At 46.2% G+C, this 26,339-nt stretch overlaps 1 protein-coding gene across 7 annotated transcripts in view; it reads left to right on the top strand.

The window, feature by feature from the left end:
* USP31 (ubiquitin specific peptidase 31) overlaps positions 1-26,339 on the top strand; it is a 77,134-nt gene that overhangs the window by 18,454 nt on the left and 32,341 nt on the right. For 3 of the 7 annotated variants that reach the window (XR_010391546.1, XR_010391547.1, XR_010391545.1), the window contains exons 2-18: positions 105-242; positions 727-815; positions 2,000-2,092; positions 3,384-3,519; positions 4,044-4,188; positions 5,205-5,388; positions 6,147-6,258; positions 6,886-6,980; positions 7,199-7,276; positions 7,859-7,988; positions 9,599-9,718; positions 10,507-10,732; positions 11,512-11,670; positions 12,394-12,546; positions 13,631-15,180; positions 22,791-22,883; positions 23,198-26,148. Coding sequence is in view for 1 of the 7 variants with exons in the window: in XM_064519982.1 (XP_064376052.1) it covers positions 105-242; positions 727-815; positions 2,000-2,092; positions 3,384-3,519; positions 4,044-4,188; positions 5,205-5,388; positions 6,147-6,258; positions 6,886-6,980; positions 7,199-7,276; positions 7,859-7,988; positions 9,599-9,718; positions 10,507-10,732; positions 11,512-11,670; positions 12,394-12,546; positions 13,631-15,165 (3,393 nt within the window). In the remaining 6 variants the exon portion in view is untranslated. Of the gene's footprint in view, positions 1-104; positions 243-726; positions 816-1,999; positions 2,093-3,383; positions 3,520-4,043; positions 4,189-5,204; positions 5,389-6,146; positions 6,259-6,885; positions 6,981-7,198; positions 7,277-7,858; positions 7,989-9,598; positions 9,719-10,506; positions 10,733-11,511; positions 11,671-12,393; positions 12,547-13,630; positions 21,842-22,790; positions 22,884-23,197; positions 26,149-26,339 lie in introns of those variants that run through there. The other 4 variants (XR_010391550.1, XR_010391549.1, XR_010391548.1 and 1 more) reach the window with 4 other exon arrangements.

The raw sequence follows: 26,339 nt of genomic DNA, 5'->3' as shown, positions 1-26,339 counted from the left end.
TGAATGTCCTTCAGTTGTGCCTGTCTGACTGTAAAGGTTTTGGTGAAGTGAAGAGTTCAGTTCTCGTGCTTTTGCTGAATGCTCTCTCTGTGGTTTCTCTACAGAACATTGTGTCCAAGAATGCTATGCAGTACCGTGGGAATGCCCAGCATGATGCACAGGAGTTTCTGCTCTGGCTTTTAGACAGAGTTCATGAAGATCTAAACAACGTAGTGAAGTACAGTGGCATGCCTCCTCTGAAGGTAAGGAATTTTCCTCTGGAGGGTAGCTCTATTTTTGCAGACAGTCACTGTTTTTAAATTAAATCTCCCTATTGGCTTCTCAACTGTGATAATTCAGATGGAACAAACCTTGGGCTAAAACACTTTCTTTCTAGCCCTGTGAATGTAACCAGCCATTTCATTAATCCCTGGCAAGTGTTCCCCGGCACAACTGCTTGTGAATGGTCATACACAGCTTTGCGAGAGCTGGGAAACATTGCAGGGGAGTGATTGCCAGATAAGTCATCTGGTATGAGATCTGTTTTTCTTTGGGTTGCCCTAGCTACATCACATTCCTACATAACCACCTATGAGAGCAGAGAGCACTTGTTATTTAAAAACCTTTGGACAGTTTTTGGTGGTTTTGGTCAAAGAGGATACAAATTTCACTAGCAGTAGTGGAGCCATCTGCTGTGGTGCACCTGTGTATTTGGGTATGCTTCTGGGATTTATTCTTTTCTTTTAGCCACCATTGGAGGACGATGTGCTGCTTGAGGGACCAGCCTTTCCAATCAGCAGCACTTTTGTGCAGGAACTCTTTCAAGCCCAGTACAGGTATGATACTCTGGGGTGTTGTGTGTGTTGGTGACCCCAGTATAATTCTACCCGGAGAGTGGCTGGTGAGTCCTAGCAGCACAGTGGCTGTATCTTCTAATTCCCCAGTAGCTCTCAGTACAGTTGAGACCAGTGTCATTGTGTTATCAGCTGTTTCTAAATTTCTGCTGAAAGAAATCTAAACTAAAATCTTGCCCCAGAGGGGAGTGAGTTTTGCTATTTCAAATTGGTATATTCAGGAAAAATCCACAGTATGTGCCACTTCTTCGCCTGCCCTGACACATCCTGAAAGCTCCTGGGGCAAATCAGTGCTTAATGGAACAACGATTCAGGACAGCTCAGCGCTCAGGCTTGCCTTGGCTGTTCAGAGGCAGGGCTCCGCAGCGAAAGCTGGCGATGCTGGTGGCTGCTGGGGAGTTGAGAACTGCCAGCATCTTGCAGTAGTTCTTGTTATCTAGCACAATGAGAACTGAGTTGAATTCTTCACTGCTTCCTGAGAGTTTCCCTGTGAGTTTCCCATACTTGGGAAGTGAGCTTTCTGATTTTCAAACTAATCGGAGAAAACAGCCTAATTTCAGTATTCTGTGATGGATTGTGTCTGTCCTGCTCTAGGAAGTTTAATTACTGGGCATTCTCCCCCATGTTTGCCAAGGTTTTCTTTGCCAAAGGAGAAACCTTAAGCCTAGTATAAAACACTAAGCCAGTGTAAGATGCAGGTTAATTTTGCATGCAAGTTATGTGTGTGTGTTTTCCTCTCTGAGTGAGAGCTCTGTACCCCTGTGGTACTGTCTGTCATCTCTTTCCCATCGCTTCCCCCCTTTCAAAGGGAGAACAGCACTGTCAGGTCTTTCATATTGGAACTGATATTGGCAAATTATTAATTTTGCAGTGATGCATATTGAAAGCCAAATGCAATGCCTGGAGTGCAGCCTTTTTCCGGCATGCCCTGTAATGAACTCGGAGACTGATTACTTTGAAAGGTGTCTAGAAATTAGGAGCCCTTCATTTAGAGCAGCTATCTGTCTCTAGAGCCTCTGTGCAGAGCTACTTTGTGTAGAAAAAGAGTGCAAGTAGAAAGAAGCAGCTGAGTTGACATGCAAAGGCTGTTATTTGTGTTCTGATCACTTATCCATTCCAGACAAAATGATGTATAACTTCTGTCCTATTATTAATATTTGTGTTAGATCCTCTCTGACATGCCCTCATTGCCAGAAGCAGAGCAACACCTTTGACCCTTTTCTCTGCATCTCTCTGCCGATTCCTTTGCCTCATACACGGTATGTAACTATGTCTTGAAGTTAACATGTTGACCCTTTCCCACAGAGATGATGTTGTGCAATTTAGTACAGAAGGAAGAGATGTCAGCAAAATCTCTCTGGGAGTTCTTTAAAAATGACAGCGCTATGTGGGGCTTAACGTTTTTGCTTTGCAGGTAAATCAGAAAATTGAGCCCTTTACCTGTTTCAGAACGTCCCCCTGCTTCCACCCTTTCAAAACTTCCTGTAGAGTTAACTTATGGGAGAAGAAAAAGTCTCTTTTCCAGAGAGAGAATTTCTATCAATCAAAATATTTTGCTTTTGTCTTGACTTACAGCAATTTTAAAATTGAAAAGGAGTAAAGGCATGGAGCATTTTTTCCCCCCCTTGGGAACAGCCTTAATTCATTTTAAAATTGAAGTAAAAACTTTTCCTGCAAAATATTTTGCTTTTGACAGATAGCTATTTGCAATAAAGAAAAAAGCTCTAGAAAATTCTACATAAGTTCAAAACAAATGTAAGGAGAGGCTTATTTGTGCAATGCATGGTGAAAAGGATTCCCACAGCTTAACCTGATGTTATGAATGGCAAAAACTTATATGGGTTCAAGAAGCCATGGAACAAAGTAATGAAAGAAAATTATTTAGTATAAAGATGTCACATCTGATTCAGAAGTCCCTGCTCTATCAACAAGTGGAGGCTGAGGGGATGTGCCGGGAAAAGTGTTCCTTTTAGGCCAGCTACCCCGTTATACTCTTCTCAAGGCTTTACTTTTGGTTGCTATTGGAGCCAGAATTCAGTTTTGAGACGTAACCTGGAGCAGCTGTGCTGGTGCTCCCCCCAGCTCTGCGAATGCTTCGAGGTGCTGCTTTGGATTGTCCTGAGCTGCGTTATATGATCCGTGTTGGAAAACTGATTGCCTTGTAACAGAGTTTTATTTTTAACTTTGTGGGGTTTTTTGCGAAGACGGTCTGTAGGAACAAGTAACACTTTCACCAGTCCGTATAGTAAGAGAAGAATCTTTCAGAGTCGATGGTGGTCACCTGACCGAGGCTGGAGGAATTCCAGGGTTTGATTGTAGATTTCCCGTTAGGGCTCTTTAAGTTATGAACCAGCCTGGATGCACCCAGGATCTCATTGCTGTGGAAGTTATAATGACCTAAAGTGAATTACTAACCTGACTAGAATAGAGCTAAAAACGGGGCCACCAAATCGGAACTGGCCTGTCTGCTACCTTAGGTCAAGTTGACTCTGTTCAAGGACCTGCAAAGAAGGGCTCAGCCCCAGTGGCGCTTCCCTGTGCTCTCTGCAGGCCCCTCTACGTCACCGTGGTGTACCAGGGGAAGTGCTCGCACTGCATGCGCATCGGGGTGGCGGTGCCCATCTCGGGAACGGTGAACAGGCTGCGGGAAGCGGTCTCTTCGGAAACCAAGATACCCACTGAGCAGGTAATGGGCAGGTCTCACCCCCGAGTGCCCTTCCTTCAGGAGCAGTTGTAAAGCCTTCATCTGACACGCAAGCCGTATTGGATATGTAGAAAACGAAATCTGTTATCCACAGTGGAATGGAGGAAATGGGGTGGTAAGAATTCAGGTGTTTTTTTCCCCCTGTGCATTGACTTTTTGAAACCTGGTGACATTAGGATGGCTGTCTGTGGAGCGTACAAACTTTCTGTGCAGCCCTGCCTGACAAGCCTCTGGTTCATGCGTGCTGGCACTATGGGAAAGGCACAGGAGTGCTTCTGTGGAAAGACTGCTAAGCTGTAGGATCCCACCAAAGCCTCTTCGCATTCTGCCTTTACTGTTTTTCCTTTATGGTAGTTCCCTTCCCTTTTCTTCACCACTGGCTGGTACTAGAAAGTTTTGAGGAATGACATCCTCTAGCAGGAAATCTTCTGTCAAGAGATGAGGCAGCTCAACTGGAGCAGGCGTTGATGGTTTAATGGGTTCTTGTTTGTTTGTGCCAACTCCAGATTGTGCTAACGGAGATGTACTATGATGGGTTCCATCGTTCCTTCTGTGATACTGATGACCTGGACACAATCCATGAAAGTGACTGCATTTTCGCCTTTGAGACCCCAGAGATATTTAGGCCCGAAGGGATCCTTAGTCAGAGAGGTAAGTAGATAATTCTGCTTAATGCCCACATCAGGTGCTTGGATGAGGGGGACCTCTTTTGGAAGAGGATGCTTGATAAGGAAGTCCCACAAGTAGGTGGTGTCCTGATGTATTGACTTAAACTCTGAATTTGCCCAGACTCGTTCCAGCAGCCTTAATGGTGTTGTCAGCTGGGAGGCTATCGGGAAGTAGTGTGTATCGCTTTCTTCTTCCTCTTCCTGGCCCTGATTGTCAGGGCAGGCTGGCTTAATTTGAAAACTCTTGCCAGGCTTAATTTGGAGGTCTGCTAGGGACTAGATCAAGCCACTGAAATTGTTATTTAAAAGCAGATTGTCAGTGATGAATAACTAGTTTCAGGAATGAACAAACACTTTTTTCCTTAAAGCTCAAAAAACTCAACTTTTCCCCTGTCTCCCTCTCAGTGACAGGGAGTAACTACAGTCTGCAGGATGAAGGCCCTGAAAGCTCTTGGAGTTTCTCTTGGCATTTCTGCAGTGACTGATGGAGATGCTGTATTGCTCTCCGCTGCTAGGTGCGGCAGGAGGAGCGAGACAGGCTGCTGGGCTGGCTGGGACTTGCAGAAGCACCATTTGGCGGTAGCTCACAGTGACTAGAGGAAGCAGTGTTTGGAGTTGGGTAGACAGATAATCTAAGACAGATTTTATTATTGAAAGTTACAAGCAGGGTTCTATCACTAGCTTTTTTTGCATGCAGATGAGTTACAAGTACTTGTACAAATTGCTGTGAAATCTCAGTGAGATGAGCACTTTTATATAATTTCTTTCTATTAAAAAAGTCATTGTGAAAAGTAACTGTTCTTTGAAGTCTTTGTGTGAGTCTGCAAAAACAAAACAAAAAAACAAACCCCCACCATTCAGTCAGTCTTGATTTGATGCTAAACTGCTCCTCTGAGGTTGAAGGAATGTTTCTTGAGGGGGGCCTCTGTTAATGGAGACATCAGGGCACTAATGGCAAATGATAAAACATAAAATATTTCCTTTCTCCTAATTTTTCAGGAATACATGTAAACAATAACCTGAATAACTTGAAATATGGCACTGAGCAATCCCGAACAATATCTTACTCGCAAGGAACAGCAAAGTCTGGAAAACTGGAACAGTCCTCTGCTAGACAAGCAGCAAATGATAAGATCGTATTGCTAGTGTGTAACAGAGCATGCACTGGACAACAGAGCAAAAGGTGACTGGCAGCTTCATGGTTACATTTATTGTTCTGGCTGCTTCATTAATTGACCTGAGGTTTACTCGCCACATAGTGAAAAGATGATATGAAGGGACCGCAGTATCCATTCCTAACTTGCATTAGATGCTAAGGAATATGTTGATCAGAAAACATTAAGTGCAGCAAAATATTCCTGGTTTCGCTGGAGCTCAAACAGTCCAGTGCTTTTGGAAAGTGATGTCCTTCAGATTGGCCAGCATTCACCTTCTTTAAAGAGCTGTCCTGTTTCAGAGAGCAGTAACATCACCTGATCAAATCATATGGTGTGTGGAATTTTTGGCTGGAGTGGGAGTAGTGAGGAGTGGGGTAAGGAGTGACCTTTGCAATGGCAAAGGCATTTATGCCAACCTCAGGCTGAGAACTATCTTGGCCACGGAAGTTCGATTCACAGAAACTTATCCCTGTGGGTAACAGAGTTGTAAAGCTCTTCAGTCTAAAGAAAGCAATCCAAGCATGAGAGGGGAACGTCAGTGTGTTGAAAAGGGCCCTTCGAATGGGAATACTTGGGAAGTTGTAACAGTGTTTCCTCAAAGTTAAGCACCTCTTCTCTAGAGACTAATGTTTAAATGCCTTGCTTCTGAGGGATTTCATTCAAAGCATGCTGAGTTTTGTGAGCATGGAGCAAGGAAGAGAATGGCACTATCTTATTTTAAGGATCTGATTACTGAACCAAATAACCTTTCTATTGCTGCTTCAAATGCTACTCCTTTTTGTAGGTTTGGCTTGCCCTTTGTATTGCATTTGGAAAAAACAATTGCTTGGGATATTCTGCAGAAGGAAATTTTGGAGAAGATGCAGTATTTTCTGCGGCCTACAGCCTGCATGCAGGTGAGGCAAATGACTTGTCTGCTTTGAGACTTCCAACTGTGCAGCTTGAAATAAAATGGAAGCCAGTTACTTGGGGTGATAAATATGTTGCACATGCTGAACTAGTGCCTTCCCAGCATTTCTTTGAGCAATAATGCCCAAGTCAGCCTCTTTGTTTGATATTTGCTGAACAGTGCAGGTAAGATTAGGTTGATCAGGTGAAGAAACCACAGGCTTCTCTTCCTTTCTACCCCCAAGAAAGTATTTGAGAGATCAGTAATGTTCTCTGTACCTGAAATCATCCAGTAAGTGCTTCTTGCCCCCCAAAAAGCTGAAATGTTGGCTCAGTGATTGCATATTTCTGATGAGAACTCCAGCTGGGAGCGGAGGAGTGAAGAGGGGTTGTGTCTTGTCTAGTCACTGTGGAGGAGTTTTGGGATACAAAACCTCAGCTGCTGTCTACATCTGTCTGAGCTGCTTGGTATATGCATATTGTTACCAAGCATAGTGATAACTTTTTGCATTTTTTCTCATGTAAAACACAAACTCCAGGATAAACTCCTTATCAGCCTCTGCAGAGAACAGATCTACACATACATGTAATTTGGGTTTGAGTTACTCAGTTGGCTTGTACTGTCTTCATTGCAGGTTTGCCCATTCAGCTTGCGAGTGGTCAGTGTTGTGGGCATAACATACTTGCTACCTCAGGAGGAGCGACCCCTCTGCCATCCCACAGTGGAAAGGTAAGTCTGGCCCTTGCTCCCAGGAGCAGAGAGATAAGTAAATACAGTTCTCTCTCTGACTCTGCCACGTTTTTGCCCTATGAACTCCTTTACTCTTTTTCAAACTTGATCTGGGTGACAGTGGAGGAGGAGTGAAGAGAAGTTATGTGTGCATGTAAAGAGTAATAATGGCTTCAGATTCAAAGATGTTCTAACTTCCTGTCTGCTCCTCTCTCCAGGGCATTGAAGTCATGTGGACAGGGGGGAACTGCTCATGTGAAGTTGGTGGTGGAATGGGACAAAGAAACTAAAGATTAGTAAGTACACAGTTAAAAGCCTTACACTGTATTCACTTCAAGGGAGCATTGCTTGTGAATGGCTTGGTACAATGTGCGTCGTTGACCTGGGCAGAAAACGTAAGACCCTTCAAGATCTCCAACCTTGGCTGTGCTCTGGCCACTGTCTGCAAAGACAGACTGGGGTTGTGTGAACTAAAGTTCCTCTAAACTGGAGTCCTTTTCTCTCTAGCCTGGATTTTGTATTATGGAGCAGGTGTCTCAGCTGAGGCTTCCTGTCTTCCCCCTGCATGTCCCTTCCCCTACAAATCATATTTCTGTGAGATAATTTGGGGCCAGTAGATGGGTTTTTTTTTTTTTGTCTGATCCAGATGGAAAGTTGGAGTGGGTGCCCTCTGAAACTGTTTTCCACTCATGTGTTTAGTTATATTGCTCAAATGCGGTCTCTTGCCAGTCAGCTCTGGCTCCCATGTGGTGGGACAAATCGAGGAAATAACTGCTAATATTGCTTTTTTACCTTTAATATCGTTTTTACTGTGTTGCTCATCTGCAACATGGGGAGCAGGTGGCTGTGCTGGTAAATGTGTTGTCTCTCTGATACAGTTTGTTTGTGAATACGGAGGATGAGTATATTCCAGACTCCGAAAGCGTCCGCCAGCAGAGAGAGCTTCATCATCAACCTCAGACCTGCACTTTATCTCAGTGTTTCCAACTTTACACCAAAGAGGAACAGGTAGGAAGAAGACTATAGAGCAGCCAAGAGTCTGAAGGTTTAGCTAGTCCATGTGCTGCCTGAATTCATGTACTCGGCAGAGTAGCTATTGTCTTCTGCAAACACTGATTCATTGGGACAGGAGACTAAATCTGTAACACGATACTAGTCATCAGTCCTGCTAACAGTGTTTCTCTGCAGTGAGGAGAGAGCTGTGGCCTCTACTTTTTATAAAGATATATCTACATGCATACACACATATGTATACACAAAATTAAAATATATGTAGTGTGTGTGTATATATAGTGTATGCATATTTGTGTGTGTGTATACATATGTATATTTATATGAGAACTTAACTCTTCTGTTTTGCAGTTTCCTGTCTGTGAAATAGCAATGTCCTTTTTCAGGCATACTTTACAAAGGACTAAAACAGTGTGGATTCTTCATGAGAATTTGCTGTTTTAACTTAGTTGGAACAGTTACATGTTTCCAAGCCTGAGGCAGGGTGGGAGTGGGCTGAAGGCAGCTCCCATTGAATGGGTGGACCCACCGAACTGCAGTGCAGTGTCCTCTGAGCTCAGAAGCTTCTCCAGAAGCATGGCCACTTTCCTCCTCTAGCTCAGTTATTAGCGGGGAGGCTCCAGACTTTTCATCTCACATTGTATGTAGTTTCTAGAGAAGAACTTTGTTAACACATCTTCAGACCGAAGTAAAGCAAGCTTTACGTTGTGTGGCCTCAGAGCAGTCTTTTCATGCCTCTTGGAAGAGGGTGCTCTGTGCCCGAGGAAGCTGAAGTGGCGGGGATGGTAATGTGCCAGCAGGCAGACCAGAGATGTGTATGTTTGGCCTTGCCTAGAAAACGTAAGCGATCTGCGTTTCTTTGCCAGAGGTCTCTAATCTGCCGTAAAGAGAGAGAGGTCCTCAGTCCACATCTGGGACTATGATTGAACTTTAATTTTTGGAGCCTCTCTGGTCACTTCTTTGAGAGGTGAGAGAAATTGTTTTACAGCTTATAGCCTCTCTGGCTTCTGAGTTTCTAAGCACTGGGCTATTGATAAAGTTCAGGTCATGTTCATGTCTTTGAAAAGATATGTTCTTGGTGGACAGTGGAAATCTCAGCAGTTTGTAGCTCTGGGCCAGTGAGGTATAGGGAGCAAGAGCCCAGTTCCCAGAGGGTAGCAAGGTGTGTCTCATGAAATTCCAAGTAGACCTACTTTTTCTGTTACGATTCCTTCTCTGCTGCTGGGAGTTTTCTCATGAGTATACTTTTACTTGGGCTGCCAAGCCTGCCTGCTTATTGCCTTTGGTTTTCTTCCTCCCCCATTTCTAAGGGACTGGGGTTTTGTAAGGTGGAAGTAGCTTCTCTGCACAGCAACACTGACTAGATTCTGTTATGCAGTGGGAAGTACCTCCTGCATGAGGCACATGTCTTTTTGCTTATTGCTGTTTTGAAAGGCGTCATTGGTAACCCAGCATTTCCAGTGAGCTTATTGAATACTGGAGGTAGATGGGGCGTGCAAGTCTGAGTACAGTGTCTGCACTGAGCCTGGGGCAGCAGAGGAGCAGTGAGAGTAAACAGCTGTGTTGGGATTTGGAAACTATTGTCCACTAACACTACTTCCTTGTAGCTTGCCCCAGATGATGCATGGCGCTGCCCACACTGCAAGCAGCTGCAGCAGGGTAGCATCACACTGAGCCTCTGGACCTTACCTGATGTTCTCATCATACATCTCAAAAGGTTCAGACAGGTAAGAAAAAAGGTGGACAGTGGGAGAGGCTAAAGAGCTTTGAAAATTACTCTTCAAACAAGCCTTTTGAATAGGGAGTTGTTATTTTAATTCCAAGTGTGCAGCATTGGAAGAGTACCTGAACAGTCATATTCAGCGAACCTCAATGACTGCACTGGGTCAGGCACATCCGTAGATGACCTGTATTGTGTCTCCAGCTCTAGTCAAAAGCACATGCCTAGGGGGGAGTATGAAAGCAGGGCAAGCATATATGACAGTTCTCCCAAGTATGGTTCCAGCCGTCAGTTGTTTGTGGCCCATAACCAGATATTCTTGATGACGTTGTATTGAAGCTGCAGCCTAGACTCAAGCTGCACAAGCGAGGTGCTGAACTTCAGCCCTTAGGTACTTATTTGCCTTTGCCTCCCTCTCCCATCACAGGAGAGAGATGGGAGCCTCTGAAGGCCAGTGCCTGTGCTTTAAACCTGGAGCTGGGCCCTGAAGTGGCTCTGCCACACATGTGGGAAGCTTTGTGCAGCTCCCAGCAGATAAGCTGCATCTGCTGCCTTCTGTAGTTGGTTTAGATAGCTGCTCTTGTATCTTCCTTTCATGTCTACTGTGAGAGCTGTTTTGTCAAAGAATTTTGCTCTTTTTCCTGTGTCTGTGATGATGGAGGACCACTTGTCAGTCAGAGTGACCTGATGATAGGATTCCTTCAGAAGCAGCTTTTCTGCACTGTGCATTCCTCTGGTTTTCAAGCATAGCAGCCTGTCTGCCACAGCAGCTCATGCTGTTCTCTGTTTACGCAGGAAGGAGACCGAAGGATGAAACTTCAAAACATGGTTAAATTCCCCCTGAGTGGCCTGGACATGACTCCTCATGTTGTTAAACGTAGTCAGAGCAGCTGGAGTTTGCCATCTCATTGGTCACCATGGAGGCGACCTTATGGTCTTGGAAGGGATCCTGAGGACTATATCTATGATCTGTATGCTGTTTGCAATCACCATGGTACCATGCAAGGGGGACACTATACAGGCAAGTATTCTGCAGGTTTGTGTATGGTAGATCCTTTCAGAAAGAAAACAGTTCTATCTGCTGTTGAGTGTCTATAATTTTTTGCTTTTTTCTTGACAAAAGGACCTAACCTGGCTAAGAAGGGGCTGGCTCATGTATTTTGGAGGGGTGATTTTTTGACTTTGAAGCGTGCTTATTGAGAAATGGAACAATACTTGTTTACACCAAATGTCTTACCAGACACTTTTTCTCCACTAAAAAGATGTGAATTCCAGACACATTTCAAAATGCTTCTTCCTGCTGAAAACAGAAAACTTCTTTAGTTGCAAGAGGCAGTTATACGTAAGAGGTAGTTGCACGTTACCTATGTGCATAGACAGTTTATTAACTTCTTTGCTTGTTCCAGCAGCTCCTAGGACAGCCAGAGATAGACAAAGTTTGGCTCTTAGGATCTGCATGTCTTCGCTCAGCCCAGCGAATGTGTGTTCAGTTTTGCCCTCCCCATAACACACTCCTTTGAGCGGCACTGTCCTGGGTAGGCTCAGTCGGGAGGAGATTCAGTGATGGAGGCAGACTGCCACAAATAATAAAACACGAAGTGAATGGAGCTGCCCCAAATGGCATTCTGTAGTCTGTCAGACTAGAAGAGGATATGTGGCATAATTAAATCTGTTCCCCCCTGCTTCCCCTCCCCCTTTTGTGTCCATCATAGCAGGTATGGTCATGTTTAAGTTACCACACAGCAAACATGGGAGTGAGCAGGAATGAGGAAAGTCTGACAGTAATGTGTTTTCCCACAGCATATTGCAAAAACTCGGTTGATGGCCAGTGGTACTGCTTTGATGACAGTGATGTTCAGCAACTTTCTGAAAACGAAGTCTGCAAGCAGACAGCATATATTCTCTTCTACCAGAGACGCACAGCAATCCCATCATGGTCTGCTAACAGCTCTGTGGCAGGTAAAGCCCTGTTGGCTTTGTCAAAGAGTGTTTGTAGTCTCTCCTTCATAGGTCTGCAGAGTTTCTGCCCAGCTCTGCTTAGACCCCTGTTCTCCCAGTCCCAAAATTCACAGTGAAGCTCGTCTCTGAGAGTCATCTGCCCTACGCTGGAGAATATGGGAAGCTTCCCATGTGTTCTGTCCATGCTTGCCTTCTCAAGGCTAGTTGTGGCAAAGAGGCTGTGGAGATGTGGGAAGCCTCCGTGTGTAATTCTGCTCAGAGCTACCCCTGTCAATCCAGTGACATAAAACTGTGACTAGTCTGTTCCCACGAGCATTGCCGTTGGTCTCAGATAAGCAGCCAGCAGCTGAATATGTTGGCTGTGAATCTGGGATAAGCTGGGAGGCAGATACAAGCTTGGTCACTTGCATTTGGAAAGAAGGTGCACTGCATTTTTGTGGCAGTTCAAATACCATCCTCTGCCTGTGTGTTGTTGCACTGATTCTTTTGATGCAGAGCATATTGGAATGAGTGCTATTCTGTGTTGTGTTTATGATCGTAACTGTGTTGTAAGAGTAAAGCTTCAGTAGCTGGATGCTGTGGCTGTGTGGAACAGCTCTAGAGTCTAGGTGTCTGAACCCTGTGTGGTGTGGTATGTACCTTATTCTCAGTGGCCTTGCAAGGATTCATGTGTTTTAGGGCTTCATGTTACTGGCCTGATGTCTGTTCCATGATTCCTTGCAGGCTCCACGAGCTCTTCGCTGTGTGAACACTGGGTCAGCCGTCTTCCTGGCAGTAAGCAGCCCAGCATTGCTTCAGCAGCTTCATCACGGCGCACATCTCTGGCTTCGCTCTCAGAATCTGTAGAGCTGACTGGTGAAAGGAGTGAAGATGATGGTGTGTATTAACACTGCAGTGTATGGGGGGAGCTGGGTTTAAAAACTAATTTCTCAAGCCACTAATCTCTTCCATTTACAAGATAAAAGGATAGCTAGGATGACTGCATAATACATATATGGGACAGTTGTAGCAAATGGGGCCAGCAGGCCCTGTCGGTAGGAGCAGATGGGTTATGGCACTCGTGAGCTTTTTTTCTGGTTTGAAAGGGTGGGGAAAAGCAGGACAGAAACGTTAAGGAGCTTTTCAGAGGAAGAAAACATCATCAACTAAACCGGTCAATCAAGAGCTTGTTTTCTTAGTGGTGCATTTTTTCTGACTTCCCTGCGGCTCCTTTGCAGGGAGGCTGACATATTGTTGCTGCCTAGTATAGAGAGTTGTCATGCTGTAGACAATTGCTGTCAGGGAGTAGAGAAGATACGCTAATACACTCATATATGAAAATAACTGTTCAGTTCCTGGCTTTGCCCTGCTCCTCCCCGTAGTGCCTTACCTCTTGAAAATGTTGAGCTTCAGGGGGACAGGCTAGGCTTCTTGAATTGGATATGGAGTTGGCCCTGCAGCAGTGTTGTGATAACTGTCAAATCCAACTATTGTAGTCAGCTTTCTAAAATGCTTACTGTTGTTCCTTCTTAGTAAATACAAATATATTGCTTTATTTCAAGAAGTAAAAACTCTAGTTTGCCTTTTACAGAAGGGTAAATATTCTTTCATACAGATAAATTTCTTTCTAGGAGCATAATCATAGTTGATAAACTCATTGCTAGTTTTAAGGACTTATGAAGTGCAAAAGCTATGTTTGTTGTCCTGCTGCTCAGGGATGAGAGGATAAGCTGGATTTTCAGTTACAGCCTTCAGACAATTACTTTTGGGTGACAACAGTGTAAGGAACAATTTGTTGGAATTCCTTATGCAGCTTCTCTTACGCAAGGATTATGCCTGCTGCATGAAGAAATTAGGCATACAATATGATGTAGGTGAACTGTGTCTGCCCCTCTTAGGGAGGTGGGGTTTGTGGATGGGTGGGATAAATAGACTGCAGGCTTGGCTTTCATATTAAGAATATTACTTCCTTTCTCTGCAGGTGGCTTTTCAACACGACCATTTGTAAGAAGTGTTCAGCGTCAGAGCTTGTCATCTAGATCGTCTGTCACCAGCCCGCTGGCAGTGAGTGAAAATGGTGTCAGGCCCTCGTGGTCACTCTCTGCAAAACTGCAGATGCGTTCCAACTCTCCTTCGCGCTTCTCTGGAGATTCCCCTGTACATACCTCTGCTTCCACCTTGGAGAAGATTGGAGAGGCTGCTGATGACAAAGTCTCCACCTCTTGCTTTGGCAGCTTGAGGAATCTGTCTAGCAGCTACTTGGAACCCTGTGATGGCAGTCGGCGAGAGCACAGGACAGTTCGCAGAGCTCCCTTGGCTGTCATGGAAGGGGCGTTCAGGGAAGAGTCTGTTGTAAGGACATCCAGCTCAGATCTTTTAGATAGATTTGGTAAAAGCTCTGTGCAGGGAGACAGGAATCACCCTGCTTTGGATGCCTTTGATAACAACAATCAAATTGCCTTTGTTGATCAGAGTGATTCTGTGGATAGCTCTCCAGTCAAAGAGGTGAAAGCCCCCAGTGGCATGGGGCTACCTCCAGAAAAGGCAGATGGCACCCCTAAGAAGGCTCACAGCTCCAAGGGAGTTTCTGAGCCAGACAGAAATTTGAGGAAGGGAAGGACAGTCTTATCCACCCAAGAGCCTAAAGTCTCTCACTCCTCTCCTCCATTAAAGAGTTCCCAGAAGGCTTCCCGTTCCAGAAGCAAGACGGACTCTTCCAGGGCCAGTGGGCGACATGGATCTCCTGCTCCAAGTCAGGCTAGGAAGGAGCATAGCACCAAGCCCCAGGAGGTGGTTGTCCCATCTGCTCAACAGAAACAAAAGTCAGGTTCTCCTCCATCCTCCGCAGCTGCCAAGAAAACCCCATCGGGGTCAGTGACTAAGGGCTCTTCTGCTGCAAAGAGCCGGACTTCAGACCGAAGCCTCAGCAGGGAGGGCTCTAAGATAAGTCTGGGGTCAGATAAAACAAGTGTTACCAGCAGTTCAAGAACAAGCTCCCCCCGGATAAGCCACTCCAGGAGTGACAGTAGGGCAGTAGACAGCAAGCATGTGCGGAGCTCCTCTATGGCCAACCTGCGGTCTCCAAACGTTGGTATGCGTTCTGGTTTGAAGAGAGACAGCAAGTCAGAAGAGAAAGGACTGTCTTTCTTTAAATCAGCCTTACGGCAGAAGGAGACCCGGAGGTCGGCAGACTTGGGGAAGACAACAATGCTCTCGAAAAAGACAGCAGGTAGCTCTTCCAAGTCAGCCAGTAAAAATGTGCTGGAGGACAAATTGGAGAAAGGTGTCATCCCACCAGCCTCTCAAACCAATGCCAATGTTATTGCAAAAGAAAAGCTTGCCTCAAAAGAGGCCACACCCACCAAACATTCTCTGCTATCTAGTCGCAAGTCCAAGTCTTCCCTGCTAGATCCCGGCGTCCAGTCTCCTTCCAGTGGCAAGCAGTCTGAGAAGTCGCTGAAAAAATTACCTTCCAGCATGCAGGTGTCTGTACGGCCTTCTCTGGAACCTCAGTGAGATGCTGCAATCCAGGTGTCTTTTCTTCTGCTGAGAAGCTAATTTATTCTGAGCTCTTGTTTTTTTGTTCATGTGCCTAATGTATGTTTTGAGGAGAAGTTAACTGCAAGTTGTTAAAGCGCCTTTTGATTCTGCCATCAAACCAAATAGCCACAGGCAGCCAGCACTGATGCAAGTAGTCTAGCTGGAGTCATTGTTGAACATGAATGCAGCTGTCCCATAGCACTTGTACAGAAGTATCTTTATAGAAAATGCAACAACTTTCTTCAGATTCAAGGTTTGAAATCTGAAACCCGGTTACACTGACACTAGTGTGCTTTGTAGAGCTGTGAACTGATATTCCTTTGGTCTTGTTCTGAGCAGGCTGTGTCCACACTCGTGTATGACCTTGTTCTGAGCTGTGAAGGATGCTAAGGAAACTGAAAAGGAGAGACTGCTGCTTCTTTATGCTCTCTCTCAACCCTCTTTCCCTGCTCCCCTCCATTTTTTTTCAAGCTTTCTAAAGGGCAATATCGCAACACTAATGTTGTTTCTCAGGTATATACTCAGCCAGTATAGGAGGGACTAGCATTAGTGGATGGACAAATCCAGAACGGTACCTCTGTGTCCGTGTGTGTGTGTAAGAGATTTCTTTTTTTTTTTTCCATTCCAACAGAAGAAAGTTTGCTTATAAAGTTGCTGCTTTTTTTGTTGCTGTGTTTATAAAGAATTTTACTCTATCTGTACCTAAGATGACCTCTACCCTGTCCTTTCTAGCTGCTTTCTCCCTTCTGAAGTATTACACTAAGCAACAGAAGAAATAACTAAGCAACAGCTGGTTGCCAGCCAGTATCTGTGAAAGTACAAGGTGGAAGATTATTACAGTACTGTAGGAAACAGCTATCTTCATGCGTCAGAATGATGGTGATAGGACCTCTGTCATTAAACCTCCTGAGAAGAAGTATTTTCTAATGTGCTCAGATGTGTAGTGCTGTGAATATAGCATCCGTTATCTATAGGAGTAATGTTTAGATAAGTCAAGTGTTGTCTTGTCTTCTCTGCCTTCTCTGAGCATGCTTTGAACGAGCCTCTTCATGCAGGTTGGAGGGGCTATACCAAAATACCGTGGAGCAGTTTTTCAAATTTTCTAGCGCAGTGCTGCATTCTTTTCTTTGGCGTGTATTTCTCATGGTCTCTGAGAGGTCTAGCTACCACAGTGTTTCACCAAAACTGATCTTGGTTCTTGTTTGGATGACAGTCTCTGTCAGGGTTAAAACACTACATCTGGTTACATCTTTGTTTACATGGTCTTTTTAAAAGGTAGATCTAAAAGGTGTAATCTTTTCTAATTTTTGAGATTTTTATTAATGTGCTGCATTATTAATAACCATATCCTTTATGAACAGCACCAACCTTTCTTGTAGCTCACGACATACAGCAGCTGGGCAGCGCTCTGTGCACAGTTGTCTTTTGAATGAGATCTTTGCCTGTCATACAGTCTCATTTGGCTAAGCTTCTTAAGGCATAGCTTGTGGATGGCCCTATTTCTTAATCTTTTCTGTCACTGTAACAAATGGCCCTCGGACAAGTAATTATCAGCTAGTCCATTCCATCTCCTCTCTCGAGCTGACACGTCGGGGACCCTGCAGGAAACATTGCTCAGAGGTTTGTTGGGGCGCGTTGCTGCTCTTTGATCACATCATCCTCAGCTTACCACGCATCTGCAACAGGCTTTTAAGACAAGTGTGTTTTGGGTGTATCTGTCACCTTGGAGAAAGGCATGTGTATGTTGAGCTGAACTGTGGGTGCCACAGAGCTCTATTTAATGTGCAACTGTGAGCCCATGTGTAGTATAACCCCTGTTCTGTCCTGATTGTATGTTTTGCAGTACTTTCACACAACCCAGAAGCAATGCCAGTAGCTTGCATGTTTTTACAATACGCTGGACTCTGTGCCCTGGACTATATTTTAAAACCTGAACATGACCATGTCCTCAGTGTATTTCTTCTCTCATGTATTGTTTCCTTCTCATTTAATGCAGCAACAAGAAGCAAAGATTGTGTAACTAGCTTCTTAAATGTGTAACTTGGATTATTCTTGGATTATTTTTTGTTATATCCAGCAGAGCAGATAGGATTTACTTCATATTGTACTACTTAAATTACTCCCTGAAATGTTGATATTGAAGTATTTGTTTAATGTTTTATCTATATTAAGATCTTGCACCGTGTTGGCTCTTCCCTTGTAACAATTCTTCTAAAAAGAATGTAATCCTGGTAGCCAGCGCTGACTTGGTTTGGTACCTTTTAATAGACAGAATGTAGTTTTCTATGCTTTTTACCATGGGATGTTCGTGAAAGGTTACTTTTATGGAATGACATTTCCCTCTCATGCTGTCATTCACCGAGCAAGTCTTACACAGTACAAGCTGGAAGCTGGTTTATGGTTTTGAGGTAGTTTTTGTTCTTGTATTGCATGCCTTTACTGAAGGAAACTTGAAGCCATGTCTGAGTCTGCATTTTAGCTGAATGCCAGTCCAGCCTGTGTGTGGGACATGAGTGGCGATAGAGCTTATGTCTAGACAAAATGGGAATGAGAGGTCTTGGTGCCAAGTGCTGATGTTAAAGCCAGTCAAACCTCTGCATTCCTGTGGTATGTAATCTAGCTCTCTTTCTGTGTGTTGGTCATAATTCCTCGTGGAAACCAGCTCCAGAACAATCTGCTCTGTGTACTCTGCCAGTCTGGATATGGTACCTTGTCCCCTTGCAAACAGAAGCTCTGGTGCACAGGCTCCTTGCTTCACAGATCAGCATGGAGTGGACTGAAGAGGGCGCACGGCTAGTGTCCTTTCCATTAACCTTGGTGTCTCTTAGAAGAACAGCAGCTCATCTTCTGCAGTAGGCTGCTTGCATGTGGAATGCCTTCTGGCTCAGGGGAGGTCTAGATTTAAGGCCAGACTCCTCAAGCAAAATGTTCTGATAGGGCTGAGCCTCATAGATCAACACAGTTTACTAGAAAGGGTGCATTTTAGTTCTTTTTGAATATAAGGCACATACCAGGCAAAAAGAGCAAAGCATTACTGTACAGTACTTGGAAAATGTGGTCTCTGTTCTCATGGCTCTGTCAATTCCATAACAAAGCAGTGTGGAAAGTACCTGTTTGCTGCCAGTCTGTATCCTCTGCTTTTTGATATCACACGTTTCCAGTAGTACCTGAACTTCCTTACTTAGGAGAGGGCTAAATGATGTGGGTCCAGGAAATAAGTGTTCCTTGCAACAATTGGGCTTGGCTCTATATTTATAAAACCTTGGCAGCATCAATGGTGAAGGATAAATCTTTCTAAAACCAAATGTCGGTTATTGCAGGCCCTCTTTAGAGTCATTTGGGAAAGAGGAACATGAGTCTTTTCTCCTTCCTTTATAGCAGTCTTATTTCTTAGCCCTTTCATGCATAGAAATTCCTGTCTGTGTTACATTGTCTGAATATAAGGATGTGACATTACAGTAGGGGGGTGCTCCCGAGGGGGTTCTTCCTCATGTTGGATCTTGCAAGTCCTAGATGCCAACACCACTGTGGTGGTGTGTATCGATCCTTAAAACAGTGAAGGCCTGTGACTGTCCTGAAGCAGCTATTTGTAAGTGGTTGTGTGTTTTCTTAAAATTCGGGTTTGGCTTCAGAAATGCTCACGTTTGTGGAGGAGGTGTGTTGTGTTACCTCTGAAGGTCACTGGCCAGCAGTCTCCATCCAGCCCTGGGTGGTGGTACGTGGGGCCTCTAAGTCTTGGTGGCCGCACTTTTGAATTAGGCAAGAACGGCTGCAGTCTGGGTCTGCTTTACTAGTCGAGTACAGCTATGGCATGTACTGCATGGCCTTTGGTGTGGTTTCCTTTGGAGGAAGCTGTCTTGGTTTGGAAGTGATGGAGTCTGAGACCCTCAGGCTGGTGATCTGGAACCAGAGTTTTACAGTCTTACATTGAGAAATGCTTCCGAACAGGGAGGTTCAGTGCTAACCCTATTCTCAAGCAACCACGCAAGCTTCAGGGGGAAGCAGGTCTTCTGAAAGTTTTTTATGATGTATTTCTAATCAACTTTGGACTGAATTCACGTGCATCGGGCCATTCTTAACTCATATAGATTACCACATCTCTAGTTTGACACTTGCTCCTTTTCCTGGAATAAGCCTTCTTGGTGCAGGAAAGCAGCACTTTCATTCCAGAGCTAGATTACTGCTGGAGTCATCTAAAGCAATTATTTTTACCCATTTTGGGCTGTGTTTTTTGGATAGTGTTTAGTAGTATACAAATTATAAGCACATTTTTCAAAGGCATATATTAAAGAGGCACCTTTTATTTGTATTAATCACATTTGATAGACAAATTGGTGCCTACAGTTCTTGGTAACTCATAAGTGTCTCACTTTGGATGTACAAACTGTTAACCCTTTCAAACTTACTAAATATGGCTAAATAAAAAAGATGCTTTGGATAGAAAATTAGCAGCTTAATTACAGTACACTTATCCCACAGTAAGTGCCCTCATCCTCCTTAGATGCAGAGTTGTTTGCTTTCCAAAGCTGAAACTTGAGCATGATCAACCATTTTTTCTAAGTAAGGCAGTTTTGCATGGCAGTTCTCTTGCTGTATCCCAAATGCATGCACTTATTAACTATGCAAGCATCTAATAAAAACCATAGACTGTGCTTTCAGTATCAAAAGCTACTAGGTAGACTCTGGAGCGCTGTTTTGACTCTAGTTCTGTTTCTCAGTGCAGCTGCGTGTCAGCACATAGGAGCATGTACCTGGTTTCCTGCTTTCTTTGCACATCTTTGATTCTTTCCTTTGCAGAATTCTGGATTACTGACAAGACTGGAGTGTAGCGTAATGTCAAAGGCGTTTGAAATGTTGAAGTGAGAACAAACTGTTTTTCTGTATTGTATTGTTTTTTCTTTTTTTGAGTAGGGATAACCTGCTCAGTGTTCTGTATGTAGCCTGCCATTTTCTATGTAACTTAGTGACACACTCTATGTTGTGAGAAGAGGCAGTCATCTGTAGCAGTATGAACACTCAAGAAAGAGTTTTTGTTGAATTTCAGTGCTAAGGGAGCAGTTCCCAGTTGCCGGGGTATTGCCTGTACTGGTAACGTGGGCTCCTGCCCGCCTTCCTGGGCGAAGAGCTGAAGTCCAGGACCCAGCCGTGTACGTTGGTGGTTTTGTTCCCTGTTCATGCTCCAAAACCGTGGTGGCATTTGCTTTTCTGAGCCGTGCTCCTGTCTGGCTGCAAATACCATCGTGGGTTGTTGTATGTGCAGCACTGCTGGAGGCAGCGTGGGGCCAGCCAGGGCCATGGTTTGGGTGGACTGGGAAGACTGGAGAGCTGCCAGTTCAGGGTGTCTTATTGAGAGAGCGCGTTACGAAAAGCTCTCTTAATGAGCAGCACATTTTGCTGAGAAAACCTAAAAAGCCCAGGATTCTTTCTGGGCTTGCCTGGCTGTGACCCCGGAGGAGATATTGCCTCTTAGCAGATGTTGTTTTCATAGCAGCAGCTGAAGTAGCCAGTACTGAGCAATTGCTGCTTGTGTCTGGGAGACTTCTTGGGCCCCGTTCCTGTCGTGGCATCTGTGCCAGAGCCCTGTCCCCCTCCCCGTTGATCTGCAGTCATGGAGAGCGTTTGAAATTACATTCCAAATAATTTTACTGTAGTTCTTTTTGTATCTTTGTCGTTTTCCTACTAATCCAAAATAATTTGGCAGTATCTAATGTTATCTGTGGAGGCAACTGAAATTTAGTTTTAATCTGTGGTGAGATGAAAGTACTACATGGTTTTCTTAATAAAAGCACCATAAAGCATTTACTATTAGGAGCTTTACTTTGTAAAATAAAGGTACACGAAGACTTGTACAATATCTATATTAGGTCTAAAGGTTTAGGAAGTCTATTTTTTTAAAGGCGATAGCACTCAATTTATCTGCAAATAGTGTTTTTTAAAAGACACAGATTAAAACTAAGTGTAAACACAAATTCTATTTCACTCTAGGCCCTGCAGCACAAACATGTTGCAAGAAAGTTAGCGTTAGGATTGTATGGCATTTGTGCAGTGCAATAAGAAAACATTTCTAGGTGCTACATTGCCTTGGGTAGGGTGACACAAGGGAATACAGGCTACAAGTGGCTAGATTATTTTCTTGTGGCCTTCCAAGTATTAATTTGTACAGATTTGCTCACCAACTGTGCCTCACCATTGGTTAAAATTGAATTTTAAGTCCTATTACAAATGCAGTTTCTCTTCTGGACACAATGTCAGATTTTACACTGGAATATCTACAGTTCTAAAAACTGCATGTCACATCACTGTACACTGATACTGGGACGTGGGGCTTGCCCACACCTTTGATATTCTCTTCTGTATTTTAATGTTTTTGAACTGTACAGTAATCTGGAAAGCAGGCTGTCTTTACTTGGGATTGAACATTGTACCATAAATTTTAAATTATTTGAGGACAAGTGCATGAGACTGTGTCAATGCCTTTTATTATTTATTTGTATGTTTTATTATTCAAGGTGTATGCACTTTTAATATGCAGAATTTATATTTTTATGTTAAAAATCATTTTCTTTCAGAAAGAAGAGTTTGAATATGAGGAATTGGAATTAAGTGAAAAAGGGGAATATGTAATAAAATATAATAAATTTATTACTAGGCATCCTGGCTGAGCGAGCTTTTTTTCAGGTCTGCATCGTTGTCTGCCTGTGTTGTCTCCCAGCAGAAGCGGGGCGTCCCGGTGGCCTGTGCCCCCGCCCGGGACCCCCCGGCAGGGCTGGGCTGCCGGGCCTCGGAGCTGCCTGCCGTCCTGCGCCGAGGTGGGAATATCCCCGCCGCAGCCACAGCGTGGCACAAGCAGTTTGTGCTCCCGCGGCGGTGCCAGCCCGCTGGCTCCCGGCTCTGCTGCACATCGACTTAGGGATTTCGATGCTGTGGGCTTAGCGGATTTATGTTCAACTTAGGCTGGGCTTTCCTGGGATTTGTTCTCTGGTGTGCAGTGCAGACCGAAGGAGGGACCTTAGGAACTCTGTTCTTGAGTCTTTCTGGTGCTTGTGGTAATCGTGCTTATCCTCAGGGGCTTCTGCCTGTGCCCCCCGCCCCAGCAGGGCTTTTCCTCGCCGAGTCCCCGCGGCTGAGCGCGGAGCTGCAGGCAGCAGTCCCCTGCTCGGAGCCGCGCGGGACTTGGACCTGGCCGAAGAGGGACTTGCCGGGTTGTCCTGCCACCTGCCCGATGGGCACTGCAGCCTGTAATCGGAGAAGGGGGTTTCTGGTTTTCTTGTGCAGCTTATCTAGCACTCAGGGAACTGTTCCAAAATTTCTGAAGTTTCGGAGCATACTTATTTCTTGCCTACGTGTGTTTACATGTGGTTCCGGCTGATGCTTGCCAGTAAGGAGTGCTGGATTTGGCAGGGTTTTGTATGTGTGTAGGGTAATCCCTGTGGGCTTTTAGTCTGTTGTTTTAACCAGTCAAGGGTTTCTCTCCATTTCTCTAGGAAAAGAAAGAAAACCCAGGAGGATCAGGCCGAATTCCTGGGTGCTGGGGAGGAGGAGAAACGGCCTCCTACCATCCCTCCCCCCACTCATTTTCCGTGACTTATCTCTCTCTGCAGGCCAAGGTGTCCTGCTGGTGTCCGGCTGGGAAGCTCTCCCTGTGGCATGTCCGGAGTGGGATGCAGGACCTGAATGGAGCCTTGCTTGCGCTGGTGAGTTTTGCCCCCAGGTGCAGGGGGATGCAATCTGGCTCCTCTTAGGGACTTGGACTCATTCCTGGATGGGCAGAAGATGGGAATCTTTTCCGTCTGTCCTGTCGTGTCCAACTTCTGGGCTCTGTTTTCATTGTTGTTGCCAGATCTCTGCATGTCACCTGGGCTCTCTAGAGCTGTACGGAAAGCTTAGGCCTTTGCTTGGAGGCAGCTGCCTCAGCCGTCCTGGCTCCTTTCTGTTGGCAGTTCTTTGATTGTGAGTTTTCGGTCCCTATTAGAGACCCGCGGTAGCTGATGCTTTGCCCTCTTCACAGGCAGCTGCAGGACCCTGGCTGGAACGTGCTGGTGTCTTCTCGTGTGGGTCCCGTGGGCTCCTGCCCCCTCACCCATCCACGTGCCTGCTCAGCGCCAGGATCATCCGCGCTCCGACCGGCTCTGTCCCCAGGCTGCTGTTGGGATGCCACGCACAAATCTCTATTTACACTCTGATATTCTATTAGCCTTTTTTAATGGTTCTTTATTGAACCGAGGCTTAAACTGTATAAGACTCATAGTAATAGAACACTTAATTGTGTGCTTGTCTAACTCTGTCCTAGTTAAATATTGTTTTTCATTTAGTACATTATGCAGTGATGGTTTTCCTGTCTTGGAGGAGAATGCGGGCCGTTCTGCAGGAATGCCGATGAGCTGCCTCGTGCAGCCTCGCCTGCGCGGTGAGGACCGGGGTGAGGCAGGACAGAGGTGCTGCTGCTGGAGACGGCCAGAGGGAACATCTCCGTTTGAGGCTGACTGCACTTGTCTGGGCAACGCCCTCGGTTTGGTGAGCTGCTCAAGCTGTGGCTGCAGCAGGTAGGCCAGGCTGTGAAATCAGCCCTCCGTAGCTGCTGGCATCCCTGGACTCAGGTCTGGGGAGTGGACAGCGACTGCGGTACTGCCCAGCAAGGAGGAGAAGTCCTCAGGGTGCTTCTGTGCATCTTGCTGCCTCTTTCTCCATTTGCCTGTGTTGTCCCATCTACTCTGACCTGAAATGTCCCCAATCCCTGCTTGGTTTTCAAGGCTTTTCAGTACAGCACTGCCAAATCTTATCGACAGAGCAGTCGCGATGGGCTCTGCGTTTGCCTGGCCCGCTCTGTGGACCTGGGCTTGGGGAAAGCTGCAGGTCCCTGCACGCAGGGCCTTGTTTCTGCTGCAGAGGGAATAGTGCCTTCCCATCCTGGGCACTGTGGGAGAGGTAAGGGAGAGGTGGGCCTGTGGTAGGAGCTTAGTTCACTGCTCACTTAAAATAGCATCCTGTCCCTAGGCGCACACATCGCTTGCTGTGGAGGAGGCAGTACGTCCCTACGTGCTTGCCGAGCGGGAGTTCTGGGCTGGTGAATTCTTCTGGGCTCTGCAGGGCTGAGTCGTGTTGGAAGCTGTCTTAGCTCATTTGTCGTGTTGAGTCTTGTGCTCTCCTGGGCCTTGTACAGGACCATTGAAGTGCAGACCCAGTCCCCTTGCTGGAAAGGGCTGGGATTCCCTGTACAAGTCTGCTGCTGCTGACACGTTATGTGCAGGACCTTGGGGGTGCTCAGGTATCGCTAGTTTATAAGCAAAAGGCTGAAGGAGGCATGATCTGTGGTTCCACCTGGTTCTTTGAGAACTGGGGCCCCTGGTGCAAGCTGGAGCTGCCGCGATGCTGTGATGGCAGAGCTGTTGCCTTGGAGGGGAGGGAAGGACTCTTCCCTGTTACCTGCCCTCAACGATGACCCCAGGCAAGAGGGAGCCAGCAGGGCCTGTGACTGACGGGCTTTGAGGTCCTGCTCTGGTGTCTGCTGGAGGTTGGCACAGTCCCTTGGGCAGGCTGTAGCTGGGTCAGGGTGGTTGGTGCTTGTATTGGAGTCCGGCCACCCACTTGCCGGGGTCAGGGCAGAGTCCCTGCACTGTCTCGGGTACAAACCTAGTGCAATCTTCTGTCTCTCTGTGCTGGAGTTTGCATGCTCTGGGCAGACGCTGCCTTGTCCACTGTGTTTGCATTGGCCACTCCGTTCAGCACGGCCTGGGCTTGGGGGGCGGGGGGGATGGCATGCCCAAATATGCCTGCCTCTCTTTTTTTTTTTGCCTGTAAGCTGCTGGAAATCCCTCAAACTCACCCTCTGGAGGCTTCGTGTCCTGGTTCAGCCATGGCCCCTACAGCTTTGGGCTCGTTCCCACACACTGGCTTTGGACAGACCAGGGCCTAGGCCAAGGTTCAGTATTCAGTGGTGGCTGGTGCTCATGTTTCCACAAACCTAGATTTAAATGCAACCTTTGATATTGCCCCCACCCTCTACTCCTATGTGCATATTTTTGTCTTCCCACACTTCCTAAAGATGCAAATTCACACGTGTGCCCAAGTATATCAAACCCGTGTCTCAGCTTGAGGAGCAGCCTTGGAGGTCAGGCACTGCCGTGTGAGCTGCCTTGTTCTGGCTGGGCAGGTGCCGTCACTTGGCTGCTCAGGATGACAGAGCGGGGCCAGGACACGGACCTTTGCGCCCACAGCGCTATCTGGGTCTGCATCGTGAGCTGCGGAGCTGCCCCACGGGGTGTAGCAAGTGGAAAGACCTGCACAAAGTTATTTTAAGGGCAGCCACTGCACGTTGCAGAGAAATGACTCTCACTGTGGGCTAATTCTGGAGTCCTGGCTGACTGCTGCTCTTTACTTTTGCAGTACTGCTACAGCAAATGTTTCCCTCCGCAGGGAGCGGGGTGGGATGGTCAGGCGTTTCCTCTTCAGCAGACTTGTTTACAAGCTGCTACATGTGGGGTTGATCTACTTGAGGAGTCAGAATTGGGGCGAGGGGATGAGATGGAGCGTCTCTTCTGCTTTGCTCTGGCCAGTTCTGGGGTGAAGCAGTTTTGCAATATACTTTGTGTGAAGAAGAGCCTCAGCCCAGCCCCTTTATACCTGCAATAGCTTCTTTTTCCTATAAATCTTGTTGTTTTCCTGTCTCAGGGCTTCAGACTGTTGTCGCTTCTCTAGCGGGGGGGACGGCATCAAAACATCAGGTTGCACGGCCGTATTGATGATCTCCATCTCTGTGGCCAGAGCTGGGGAAGGGCAGCTCTGATTGAGGGTGCTGGCTGGAGGGTGCCGTGCTCCGAGCCAGGCAACAGCCCTTTCGGGTGCCGTCTGCAGAACTGATCCGCGTGGCTTGTCCCTGCCGAGGAAAGCTGGCAAGAGCCTGGCAGGGAGCCCGGCATCACCCGTGGTATTGGAGCTCCAGTTAAAGTGAAAAATTTGCACGTAAGAGACTGCTCTGCCTTTTCTCTGATGGCGCTGAGCTTGAAGTTACAGAGCTGGCCCCCGAGGTCGCTGCCAGCAGCCGGTGCTAGAGCTGGGGCCGGGTGCTGAAGGTCCCCAGCTGGCGGGAGTCCCCGCCGGTGGCAGGGCTGCAGCTGGGGAGCTGGGACGATGGGGCACCGCGGGCCGCTTCC

The sequence above is a fragment of the Dromaius novaehollandiae genome, chromosome 14, assembly GCF_036370855.1.
Source record: "Dromaius novaehollandiae isolate bDroNov1 chromosome 14, bDroNov1.hap1, whole genome shotgun sequence".
In the NCBI taxonomy this organism is placed as follows: domain Eukaryota; kingdom Metazoa; phylum Chordata; class Aves; order Casuariiformes; family Dromaiidae; genus Dromaius; species Dromaius novaehollandiae.
Note: the sequence above shows the minus strand (reverse complement) of the source record. Positions and strands in the feature narration are given on the sequence as shown.